This window comes from Paramisgurnus dabryanus, chromosome 10 (genome assembly GCF_030506205.2).
Source record: "Paramisgurnus dabryanus chromosome 10, PD_genome_1.1, whole genome shotgun sequence".
In the NCBI taxonomy this organism is placed as follows: domain Eukaryota; kingdom Metazoa; phylum Chordata; class Actinopteri; order Cypriniformes; family Cobitidae; genus Paramisgurnus; species Paramisgurnus dabryanus.
In genome coordinates this window covers 36,777,968-36,791,369 of record NC_133346.1, presented here as the reverse complement: position 1 = coordinate 36,791,369, position 13,402 = coordinate 36,777,968, and the positions used below count along the sequence as shown (strand labels likewise).

Sequence of the window (13,402 nt, the reverse complement as noted above, 5' to 3'; positions counted from 1 at the left end):
GCTTCAAAGAAAAGCCAGATCATTGGCAGAGGTCATCTGACTGACACCAACGAGGACATTGATTTTGAGTAATAAAATACTCATTTAGCTGTGTTAACAAAATAAACTCAGCTCAGCTATATAACGATAACAGCTAACAAATTTCTCCTGATGCGCGCTGATGCAGTGGAGAAACACATGTAAATAACACGTAAGCGGGTGAACAAAAATAGACAAACCAACGTTAAAACTCTAAATATTATGTTAGTATGCGATCTGAATTGCCAAAACAATGAGAAATACATACAAATTAATTTTCGTGTTTATTTTAACACTATGGGGTCGACTGCGGCGCAGGCGCCGCAAACCCTTTATTTTTCAATCACTCCGCAAAGAGACTTAAATTACTCTGCTGATTTTTGACATACAGATATGATTTATACATCATTTAAAACGTTAAAGTGTCTAGATTTTTTCTGTCCACTCCCAATAAAAACAAAATGTTGTGCTTTTCGCAAAATTAATAAAATAAACATGATGCGCGTTTTGTTCTCTCTCCCTCAGTGAAGTCCTTTCAGAAACGCGTCAGAAAAATAAACTGTAGCTTAAAGAATACATGTCATAGAAATAAAAGATAAATGTCTACATAATGCTTGGAATGTCTACTTTTAAATGATGTAAGTGAGATTGAAAACAGATATTGTCATTCGGTGTAAACTGTATGAGAAAGAGGAGAGGTACCATCTTTCTTCTGTTACCTGTTTATCTGTAATGAGATGAGATCGCCACACCCCCGCGCCATTGAAGTGAACGAGCAGAAACATCCATATGCATAACTCATGCCTCCTGCAGTCAATGGATACGCAATCCTCAACCCAGTCTCTCTATTCCTTGTTATGCTGAGTTGTTTCATCCGAGTGCATCAAACATGACATCTTAATCCTTATTTACTTGCGTATGTGTGTCAAGGCAAGGCAAGGCAAGTTTATTTGTATAGCACATTTCATACACAGAGGTCATTCAAAGTGCTTTACATAGAAATGAGAAAACAAAAAATATCAATTAAGAGAAAATAAATGTGATTTTAATAAAAACTGTTTAAATGTGTGAAAAGAATAAAACAGGAATACAAGTATAAAACTGTTAAAATAAAAATAAGAATAAAAACAAGAGAAATAAAAAGAATTAAAATAGTGCATATAAAATATAGTGCAATCAGTTTGGACGCAGCATAGTGCTCATTCAGTAAACGCATAGCTAAACAGATGTGTTTTGAGTCTGGATTTGAATGTGACTACTGTTGGAGCACTGAAAAGAGCAGCTACACCTTCACCTCTCCTAGCAGTTCTGCAGACACTCATAAAAGTAAAGTTAGGAGGGGCTGTTTTATTAAGGACTGTTGCACTGAAGCTTTCTTCTAGCCATGTTTCATTTAGAAACATAAAATCCAGGTTGTTTGTGGTTATTTAGTCGCTGACTAGAAGTGATTTATTTTTAAGTGAACAGATGTGTAAAAGTGCTAACTTAACAGTACTAATTTTTTCCCTAACAGAGATCTTAGTTTGATATGTCACAGGAAGCAGATTAGATTGATTTGCCAAACGGTTTGATACAGCCTTAGGCTTTCTATCATGTACTAAAACAGAAATAGAGAAAGATATAGGCACACTGAGTTCCTGCTTTTTATGTATACAATTGAAAGTATTAGTATTTTCATAGCAGAAACTCGACACACATCACTGAGAGCCGTTATCAGTTGTTTTTGGTTCACCTACAGTAGATGGAGGAGGGTGTGTGTCTTGGCGTTGTGTCTGAGACCGAAGAGCTCTCACAGGACGAGGAGGGGAGCTGGGCCCACTGGTTTTGGTGGGTGTGGGGCTTGCCGTTTTCTGGTCGAAAGCTGGGGGCTCGCAGCAATAGAGTGGGATAGTTTAGTTCCAGCATAAACCAGTTCCTCCATTTTTCCGGAGAAGGTCAAAAGCGGGGATGCTGGAGAGAGGAATGACATATCTAGTGAGGAGTCCTGTTGCTCTGATGTGACCGGAGGCTGTGATATGTTGTCCTGGTTTCCCTGGCTGTTTTCCAGAAAGTCGTCCTTGGGTGCTGTTCTAATCTGAAACAGTCTGACTGTGGTGAGCTCTGTGGGCAGGACTCAGCTGAGATTGTGTCCATGAGCAGCGGTTGTTGTGGCTGCGTGGTGTTATCTCTGTCCTTGTGAGATATGTCGACGTCATGTCCATTAAGGTGCTGAAGAGAAGTCCTTTGGTCATTCATACTCTGTCCAGGTGTGTGTGTGTGCCATTCAGGTTGAGTGGATTGGCACACACTGATGAAGGATGATGAAGGGAGAAGTAGATATTGTCCTTTAGCACTCTTGCACCCAGTCTGTGTGGGTGGATGCCATCCTGTTTAAATAGTTGTCTCTGACTCCAGAAAAGATTGAAGTTGTTGATAAAGTTCAGTCCCTTAATGTTGCAGGTTTTTTGCAGCCATGTATTAAGTCCAAGCAACCGTGAAAACCTATTTGTTCCTCAAGCTGGAAGTGGTCCACTAATGAACGGCTGAACTTTCACTGTTCTGAGTGTTTAAAAAAGTTTGTTGAAATCTCTCTTAAGGAGTTCAGATTGCTCTTTGTGAATATCATTCTTCCCAACATGAATGACAACTCGATTTACAGTCTTATGTTTCATCAGAATGTTTTGAAGTTCACACACAGTTTACATCAGAAACAGTTGCTTGTGGAAGGCAGCACGTAGTTGAGTCCCTGTTGATAATGTTTCTGATAAGTGAGTCGCCCAATATCAGATTTCTGGGCTCGGATGCGCTCTGCGCTGAGTGCCGCTGTCTGCTCGATCTTGAGTGGCGGTTAGCATCAGTGTTAGCTGCTGGCTGATTTGATCGGTGTTCAATCACATTTATCACATTTGGAGATTCCTCACTCATATTCATTAATATTTCAAATCTGTTCTCAAGATGTATAGGTGGTGGAAGAAAGTCAGTGTTTTCAATCCTTGTCATAGCTTTATCTGGGGTAGAGGAAGCTACTGCGGCAAAATGTGATGCTCGTGACAGTCTGATTTCTCGAGTGATTTTGGGTCTTGCTCCCTGTTTGTACCATTGATTAGTGTGTTGATCATTACATTCATGGGACTCACCGGCTGTATGCTGAGGGCGTCCATGATGACGAAGGTCTGTTGTGTGTTCCGTCTGGTTTTGTAGTCCTGTAAGTAACTTTGTTTCAAGATCAGCAATCCTTTGTAAAAGTCTGTGGCAGTTTGTGCAGCAAGTAGATTTTTGATGAAGCATTTCTTTTTCTTATCCTTTTGAATGGAGGCAGCTGTGTTTTTCCTTCTGGAATGTAAGCTGATGGCGGTGGGAGGCTAGACAGATGAAAAATTCCACTTTTTTGTAATCCTCCAGTCCCAAAAGTTTAACGTTGATGCCAAGCTTTGTTGTTTGAGCACTATGCTGATTTGCTGAAGTTAAAATTATAAGATAAAATATAAAAAGCGATAGAGCAAAGGGCAGAGCAGTAAGCAAGAGCGTCCGAACACTAGCGAAGCAGGAAGATCAGAATCTCCAGACGCGAGTGTTTTCTTTGTTCTTCCGTCAAACACATCACGCGATGGGAACGCACATACACAGATCCATGAGTCAGGAAACTCGACGCGCTTTTTGGTATTCTTATAAAATACGTGATTGCAAACAGTACAATCCTTATTTAGTTGCGTCTAAGCGCATATCTCCGCACAGCAAGTTTATTAAACACAGGATCACTCGCATGTGCACACATTCACTGCTTTCATGATTAACACGTGAGGTAATGGCGGCGGCTGTAAACAAACATTGATAAGTTTAACACGCGTATCCCTTGTTGTGTTTCTACTATAATGATTACAAAAACACAAATAAGAGTCCAGACAACAATAGGCAGTTGTTCTTTTGAGCTTTTTACTGCACAAAAGTAAACCTCTCGCTGGCCAACCAAACACTAACCCTGTGTTCATTTTACGATGGCCAAACAGTATCTTTACCATGATTAGGCTACTATGTTTTTAAAAGGTAACTTATATTTGTGAAATTAATAGAAAATATTTCAATAGAAATATATATGTGTGTGTGTGTGTGTGTGTGTGTGTGTGTGTGTGTGTGTGTGTGTATTTACATTATATTGAAAAGTGAACCTTATCATGGTTTTACTACAGATAAAGTCACATTCCTAGAAGGCTCATTATGTGGCTCATTATTCAACTCAACATTTTGTTTCTCAGCTGTCAATCACTGATTATTCTGGAGCTTTCCCGCCTCCACGCATACAATCTTTCCCAAGCAAAAGTGTCTTAGAAATTGTAAATCAATGTATTGTTTTATGTGAATGAGTAGGCAGAATGATTTTCACATAATTTAGAAGATAAAACTCTAGACTACTAGATCCTGTTTAGAAAAGTCTTGGGAAAACATGTTTAGAATGAGTTTTGTGGAGTTATATCAGTGACATAAACATTTTCCTCTTAAAAATACAACCATTTACATACATGTTGATTATATGATATTGTAGCCCAGTTTGTGCTGAACACAGTGTTATGAGACTTTTGCCATTAATATGTTTTTAAACAACTGAAAAAAGCACAAATGTCAGTGCATGTCAAAACTTCCCCAGGGCCCTAAAAACACCTTAGACCCCAGAGGGTTAAATTAAAGTCTGTAAAAGACGGTTTCAGATGAAGTGAAAAGCATTAAATGAGCAGTAGCCTTAGGGCGTTTTCACATTAGCACTTTTGGTGCCCACCCGGGTTCGATTGACATCAGAGTTCGGTACATTTGGATGATGTGAACGCTGTCTTCCGAACTCGGGTGCGCACCCGCGAAACGTACTCGAGTCAGCTTAAAAAGGGTGGTCTGGGGTCCGGTTCATGTGAACTCCAGATCGGTTCGCTGCTGATGTGAGCGTAATCGTACCAAATCGCGGAAGAGAACCGCTGTTAATTACGTAATATATGGAATGTCCCATCAGAACAGACCTGTGTGTTTGTGTGTGTGCACTTTCCTTAACACCAAAATGCATAGAATGCTTACTTGACTTTTGTTCTTATTTTTCAAACCTGGGGTTTTATTTTCAAAGAAATAAAACAGAAACGCACTTGCGTCTGTCTGCCCCAAACATACTAAAGTCGTTTCGATGACAACGGGCTGTCCGCCGACGTCAATTTTTGCGGAGGCATTCAGAAATCATCTCTCTGCTTGCAGATCGTCAATCACGCTTGTTGTCTTCTCGTTTACAGCGGTTGCCAAGCAACATGAAAACGCGCCGGCTGCAGCTTGATGATGCAAGCGTACTGCGGTTCGGATGCAAAAATAATATGTGAACACAGTCCATGGGGGGCATGGGGAGGGGTGAGCAATCAAACCCGGGTTCGGACCAGGCAATCACACCAAATGTGAAACCGCCCTTAAAGAGCCACACAGATAGAAAATGACCTGTATTGCAGTGTGTCATGTAGCTGTTCATCAATGTAAACAATGTGCAAAGTAGTTACACCAAAAAGTGAATGATTAATGAAGTTATTGGCTTCTAAAGTAGGGAGTCGACTCTGAATCGCTGAAACGAGTCGTCATATGGATTGAATCTCCTTCCTGACTTTATCCTCGTAATACCAACACTTTGCATAATAACCTCCGCCTACAGCCTTGCCTAAGCGAATCTGTGAGACGTCACTTTTTGTTGATGTTTGAACTGTTTTCAAACAAACGGAGCGTAGCTTACTACTCCCCCTCCTCCTCCCTTCCGTGCTTTCATGAACCAACCCCCACCCCCAAATCCTTTTTGTCGTTTATTGGCTGGAAAACTTTGTTTTGTTTCGTGGTGCTAGGTTTGGCCACTGTGTTTTTATAGCAGTTTGTGGAACCTGGGCTGTCTACAAAGATCCTGTTTTTTTACAGTTTGATCAATGGACAGGCAGCAAGCAGATAGTGAGGAGATGTCTAAAACACGTGAATTTGCTTAGAGCACCTTTAATAATCCACTGGTGAAGCGGACGGATGAAACGCATCATTCACACACACACACACAAGATAACTGTAGGCTATTTTAAAGGAACACGCCCAGATTTTGGGAATTTAGCTTATTCACCGTATCCCCCAGAGTTAGATAAGTCCATACATACCTTTCTCATCTCCGTGCGCGCTGTAACTCTGTCTGACGCAGCCCCCGCTAGCTTAGCTTAGCACAAAGTCTGGAAGTGAATGGCTCCAGCTAGCAAACTGCTCCCAATAAGTGACAAAATAACGCAAACATTTTCCTATTTATGTGTTGTGATTTGTATAATCACACCGTGTACAAATAACAAGGTGATATGAGACACAGCGATCTTTTAACAGTGCTGCGAGCAAATCACTCCGCCCATGTAGCGGTGCTTCGTCTTCTGAGAATATAGTTTCCAGTATGTATATTGTTAAAAGATCGCTGTGTCTCATGTTCGCGTTATTTTGTCACTTATTGGGAGCAGTTTGCTAGCTGGAGCCATTCACTTCCAGACTTTGTGCTAAGCTAAGCTAGCAGGTGCTGCGTCAGACAGAGTTACAGCATGCACGGAGATGAGAAAGGTATGTATGGACTTATCTAACTTTAGGGGATATGGTGAATAAGCTAAATTCCCAAAATCTGGGCGTGTTCCTTTAAAGATCTGATTTATAAAGTCTCAGTAAGCAGTTGGATGAATGCAATTCACTTTGTGATTAGCAAACGGGGCATCTTTTCTCTTTGTGTTTAAACAGTTATGAACTTTTCATTGCGGTGCGAGGAATCCCATGAGAGGATAATTCAAGGGCATCAATTCTGCACCCAGAAAGCCCACAAACGACCAGAAAGCCAAGTATATGACTTAGGCGCATCAATTCTGCACCTGGAATGTGCATAAAAAGTCCGGTCAAGCGCATAATTCCCAAAATAACCATCTGCACACTAAAGCTTTTTTACTATGACAGTTTTACGCAATTAAGAACAAATATTTAGCATACTTAGTTGATCAAATGTACCTATTATACGTTCTCCTAAACCCTGTCATGATTAATATTTACTAATGTTTCCTGTAACTTGTAAATCATTTTAAATTATTGATTTTAACATTTAAAATGATACTAGATGTAGCAGAAAGCACTATTCACATTTAATTACAGTAGTATTTGGCAGATATGTGACCAGTCACAGAAAGTAGTGACACAAGTCGGATCTGGGACATTTTGAGTTATTCACAGATTCTGAAAGTGCAGTTTCTAAGCTTTCCAACGATGTGTAACACATGGAAATCTGATAAGATTTTGAGAAGTTGTGGCCATTTGAATATAGGAACTCAGAAATACTCAAACCAAGAAAATCGAGACGAAAGGGGCTCTTCTTTCCATCTGGGGGAGACAATAGGGCTCATTTACATCTCATTTAGCTAAGCCATACCCCCTGTAAAGCCGTTTTGAGATACAGATGTTCTAGCATAATATGTAGTATTTTATGACAGATGTCCAAATGACAACATGCAAAAATAAACATGACTCTTTTTACATTTGTGGGGATCACAAGTTGAATCCAGTCTGTTTCAGATGTGTGAATTATCCAATTACCATTTTTGTCCACAAATGCGTATAAAATCCGTGAAATATGGATATATAGTCTATTGTTAACATCAGATTTCACATGAACGTCTGGTAATACAATATAATATACAATCTGAGGACTATTTACATGTAACATGTAAGTATATGAAATTACACTCCGGTAATTTACGTTCCGTTAAACACATGAACCTGCCTTCAAAGTTTGTATTTAAAATAGAGAGGTAGTATAATAGATAATCCAAACAGCGCCGTCGAAAACGTGAAGTCCTTTAGTGATGTAACCAATCACTCACTCGTTCCTCCATCAGCAGTGGCGGAGCCAGATGGGTGTCCAGGGTGGCACTGGACACCCTTGACATGTCACTGGCCACCCCGTGTGCCACCCCAAATTTAATGCGCTACTTTCACTTAATCGCTATGTTTATTTTCGACGTGCGGCAGCGCAGCACATTGTTAAAAACAAAAATTATGAATATTAACCCTCCCTGCGGTCGCGGCGCAAACTCTTTATTTTTCAATCACTGCGCAAAGAGACTTGGATTACTCTGCTGATTTTGGACATACAGATATGATTTATACATCATTTAAAACATTAAAGTGTCATATTTTGTGTGTCTATAAAAACTGAATGTTGTGCTTTTCAAAAAATTAAGAAAATATACATGATGCACGTTATGTTATCTCTCCATCACTGACGTCTTTTTAAAAACGCCTACCATCATACCATCAGAAGATAAATGTCATGTCTACATAATGTTTGGAATCTCTTTAAAATGATGTAAGTGAAGTCGTGCATTGCTAATACTACATGATTTCACAGTATATGCTGGAAGTGTGGTAATTTTCTTGTGGACTGAATAAAGTCTAAGTTTGCCAATTCTTTTTACAACAAAACCCAGCACCATGTTTTCATTCTTGACGTGATCTTTATAGGCTACTGTATGATTGTTAATTCGACTGGATTGCCACATTGAACTTGAACGAGCAAACGACTTCATTTTCACGTCTTTTTGGCTTAAACGGACAAATGCTCATACTGTATGTCAAAAAAGTCTTGGTGATTTCAATACTAAACATTTGGTTACTGTACGTCTTAAACGAATAAACATTTAATTGCATTCGGTCATAGCCTAACCTGTTGAAGTCTCTCTGTCATTAAAGTTAATTAAATATCAAAAGAAAAAAGGCAACTTTTGCATCTTCTGTATCTTCGTAAAAAAAGATTAATCCAAACATCCTTTGTGTTGAGCTCTGCTCTTTGAAGTAAGTTTAAGGTCTATCATGGAGTTTAGATTTCCTGATCTTTTGCTTCATTAAAGGGATAGTTCACAAAATGAAAATTCTGTCATAATTTTTACATCCTTATGTTGTTCTAAACCTGTACGAATTTCTTTTTTCTGATGAACACAAAAGAAGATATTTTGATAAATAATGGTATGCACACAGCTGTTACCATTGACTTCCATAGTAGGAATAAAAACAACATGATGGAATTCAATGGATATACCAAATTAATTAATTGTGTGCTTACCATCATTTATCAAAATATCTTTTTTGTGTTTATTAAAATAATATACAGGTTTAGAACAACATAAGGGTGAGTAAATGATGACAGAATTTTCATTTTTGTGTGAATCCCTTTAACAGACAGTAAATCAGATGTAAGAAATACAGTAGAAAAATTTAAAATTCACCCATATTATGTTTATAATGCGATCAAAAGATTCATTTATGCTTTCTTGATACATGGTTACACGTCAATTTCTTTTATAGACTATGGACCCCCTAAAGTAGCTTTGGCCACCCCATTAAAAAAATTCTAGAAGTTGAACTAGAGTCGTTGAACAGCTTTTCACGAATTTGTCACCTGTTTTTAAATATTAAGCCATGTGAAATAAAGGCTTTTTAACTATTTCTACACCATTCGAGTGCCTTGGATTTTTCTTATAAATTGATTATAATTATCCCTTGCATCCAAAGAGCACCGAGAAGAGCTTTTTACACCCCATGCAGAACTTCGTTTGCATTTCTTTGTTTTGATGAAATAAGGACGATAAGGGATTGTTATGTGCAGAAGTTGCTCCGTCAAGTACGTTCTTTTGGAGATTGATATAATTCTTCACCAGTAAGATGACGACGAGTCATTTTTCCTACTCTAAAGAACAAGGTGAGAAGATTATTGTCACAGACACACTATTGAGTGAAGACCATGGACTGCAGCATGCAGATTTTAAAAAACTGAGTCAAGAATTTAAAAGACATTCGGAAAAAGAACTGAGATTACATCTTCATATTGATACATTATCTGATTATTGGAGAGAAAACATGATTCCAAGAGGACTCAGAATTAAAAAATTCCCTTTGTTTGGTCATGGAGAAACAGATTTTAGAAAAAGTGGGAAGCAATATTAAATAAATGCTCCCAGGACCTTATGCTGTTATTAATTGAAGAAGCAAAAAAAAAAAACAGAAGACAGAAATGCAAAAACAGATTGTAAAAATCAAAGAAGTGATGTTGCTAGATGGGCATGAAATGCTTCCTCAGTTTGAGAAAAAACTTAAAGAAGATTTAGAACAACTATCCAAAAAGCTCAAGCAAGAGAAGTTGGCAAAGTTTAGAAGAGATGAAAAAGATTATAAAGAGCAAAAGGTATATACATGGTTACAAAGAGATGTGAAGATATATAAAAAAAAAGATCAGTGTCTTTTAACTTACCGAGTAGTGACGAAGATGTTTCAGCAACGGACACTTCACCGAGAAGAGATTTTTTAGAAAACAGGTCCAGAATGAATCGGAGATACAAAAGACAAGAAAGCGGAAAACGAGACGAGGAAGAAGTAAATCGACCAAGATTCCCGGCTCAAGGCAGATACACGAGGAGCCGAAACCAGGGAAATTAAGTGATCAATATTTCAAACGTCACTCTACCGACAAGTTGCATTTCAGTTTTATCAAAAGGCCTGACCCATGCCCCTATAAATACACCTAAAGAATTCCAGACTAAAGTGGACTTATTTAAGTTTCATCGAAGTCTTCAATTAAAAGCTTGGTACTATACATCTGAAACAGCTTCCCGCACCTAAGATAAGAAGATGTCAACTTTTAAACCTAAGTTAACATTTATGCCAAGTGTATCTAATCCAACGTTGAATTCATTCTACAAAAAAGTAAAGTATGACATTGATAAGATCTTCGTTTCAAAAAGAAGAAAACAATACAATCTTCATAAAGATGAAGTAGAAGCTTTGGACTGGATTTCTAAAAACGATGATCTTGTAATAAAAAGAGCGGACAAGGGAGGTGCAGTGGTGGTATGGGGCAGAGATCAGTACGTAGAAGAAGCTTTGCAACAATTACAGAATTGTGAGTACTACCAACGTCTGAAATTGAATCCAATAGAAAGTATTAAAAATGAATTGAAAGATATTTCATCACATGCTAAAGATGAGGGATGGATTTCAAATAATGAATATGATTTTCTGTATTGTAAAGATCCTAGAATCCCTACTTTTTATATGCTCCCCAAAATACATAAGAATCTAGAAAACCCACCAGGTAGACCTATTATTAGTCGTAATGAGTCTAATACAGAGCCGGCTTCAAAATATGTTGATTTTTTTTATTAAACCATTGGTTAGTGAACTACCTTCATTTATTCAAGATACAACCCATGTATTGAATATTATTAAAGAAATGGAAACTATTGAAACATCTTTATTGGTGACTATGGATGTGGAATCGCTATATACAAATATAGATCATAAAGATGGGCTGGAAGCATTAGCTTACTACTTGAATATGAGATTACCTACCGAAATGCCACCTGCATGTTTTATTGTACAACTAGCAGAATGGACATTGAATAACAACAAAAGAGAATTTTTATAAACAAATTAAAGGTACAGCTATGGGTGCATGTTTCGCACCAAACTATGCTACAGATGTGGCCTTTAAAAATGCGCGTCTCTGAGAGCAGAATGCCGCGAGCACTTCCGAAATTCTGCGAGATCCCGCAGAAGGGGGGTTTGGTGGGGGACGCAGGAAATACAAAAACCTGTAGAGGTTTCATGTAGGCCATACTGACGACAATTTGTGTGCTCGACTTCATGCTGAGCATATACTGTATGATATTGAAGTAACATGACATGGATTATCGATGTTTAGGCGATAGACTTTGATGTTATACAAATGCATGCTTTTTGGCAAATATTTCGTTGGCGAAGTTTTCTTTTGCCAGTTACATAAACAGTCACATATTCTTCATAAAAATCCGACTCAAACGCGCATCATTTGTCTTATTTTTTCCTTGTATTTACAGTAGAAGAGACGTGATGTATGATAATCGATTCTTATAACAAAATAATTCGCGAAGACCTTTGAAGAGACTGAGAGCATTTACGCAATATCATTAACTAGTTTATCTAATTTTACATTTAGTTCATTTTTGCATCTGAACGTTTTAATAGCTTTAACATGGTTGTGTTGCGCTTTTCTTCATTACTGAACAGTAGGCTACTTTTTATATTATCATGTTTCCCTTTACATGGTATGAAACACGATAAAAAGTATGCAATGGTGTTTAATAAATTTCACTGAGAATTTGTATAATATGTTATACTTTTGTAGTAAGGAAATAAAATCATATTGTGATTGTAAATATTCATAAATTTGAGAAGTTTCTGAGGTGTTTGTCATCGGCAAAATGTGATTGAATGTGATTGTTTAAAATTGACATTTGTTCTACTTATTATTAGTTTATTTTTTGCCTACATTTAATCAAATAATATCAATGTGAAAATATAAGTAAATCATACTTCAAGTTAGACGTAAAATAAATAATAATAATTCATATGCCATTATTATAGTTTTAAAAACTTAAATATATAACTCTGACCTTCTTAAACATATTGATTAAAATAATCTGTAAATGTAATACTTACACTGCAAAAAATGACTTTCTTACTTAGTATTTTTGTCTTGTTTTCAGTAGAAATATCTAAAAATTCTTGAATCAAGATGTATTTTCTTGATGAGAAAAATAACCTAAGAAAATAATACTAATTTTTAGACAAAAACATAAAATTTAAGGGAATTTGTGCTTAAAACAAGCAAAAATATCTGCCAATGGGGTGAGAAAATTTTACTTGAATTAAGTGTTTAAGAAAAACAAAATCTTATTTCACAATTTTTTTTCTCACCCCATTGGCAGATAATTTTGCTTGTTGTAAAAAGGCAATTTCACTTAAATTGTATATTATTTGTCTTAAAACTAGACATATTTACTTAGGTAATTTTGCTTATCAAGAAAAAGCTTCTTAATTTAAGAATATTTAGATAATTCTACTGAAAACAAGACAAAAATGCTAAGTAAGAAAGTCATGTTTTTGCAGTGTATATTATTAAGACGTATACATCAAATAATATATGTACATTTTACACAAAATATCTGTTCTGTTTTAGTAATTTTTTCCAACTAAAAAAAATCGCATAACTGCATTAAGAGATTTTATTAAGTTACTTTAATCATTTATATTTACATAGCCACTGAATAATTTTTAACAGTGTGTACATTATGACCTTACGGTAGACTATTATTAAATGCATATAAATAAAAATATGTAAAACTAAATAAAAAAGATATCATACACGGACTGTATGTAAGCATACGTTTTGTTGTTCGGTCCACGTGGGTTTAAATGCCGTTTTTCTAAAAAAGAATTTGAAAACTTTATTGGTGGTAGTTGAGAAGAATTCCTCTTTCCATTTCTAAATCATTTTGAGCGCAATATAAATGTATCATATTGTTTTTCTTAT

General features: G+C 36.8%; 1 protein-coding gene across 1 annotated transcript in view; it reads right to left on the bottom strand.

The window, feature by feature from the left end:
- Positions 1 to 796, bottom strand: part of LOC135718173 (N-acylneuraminate cytidylyltransferase B-like) — a 55,426-nt gene extending 54,630 nt beyond the window's left edge. The window contains exon 1 of the mRNA XM_065240443.2: positions 738 to 796. Coding sequence (XP_065096515.2) covers positions 738 to 781 — 44 coding nt within the window. The 5' untranslated portion in view covers positions 782 to 796. The remainder of the gene's footprint in view (positions 1 to 737) is intronic.
- Positions 797 to 13,402: the final 12,606 nt, after the last annotated feature.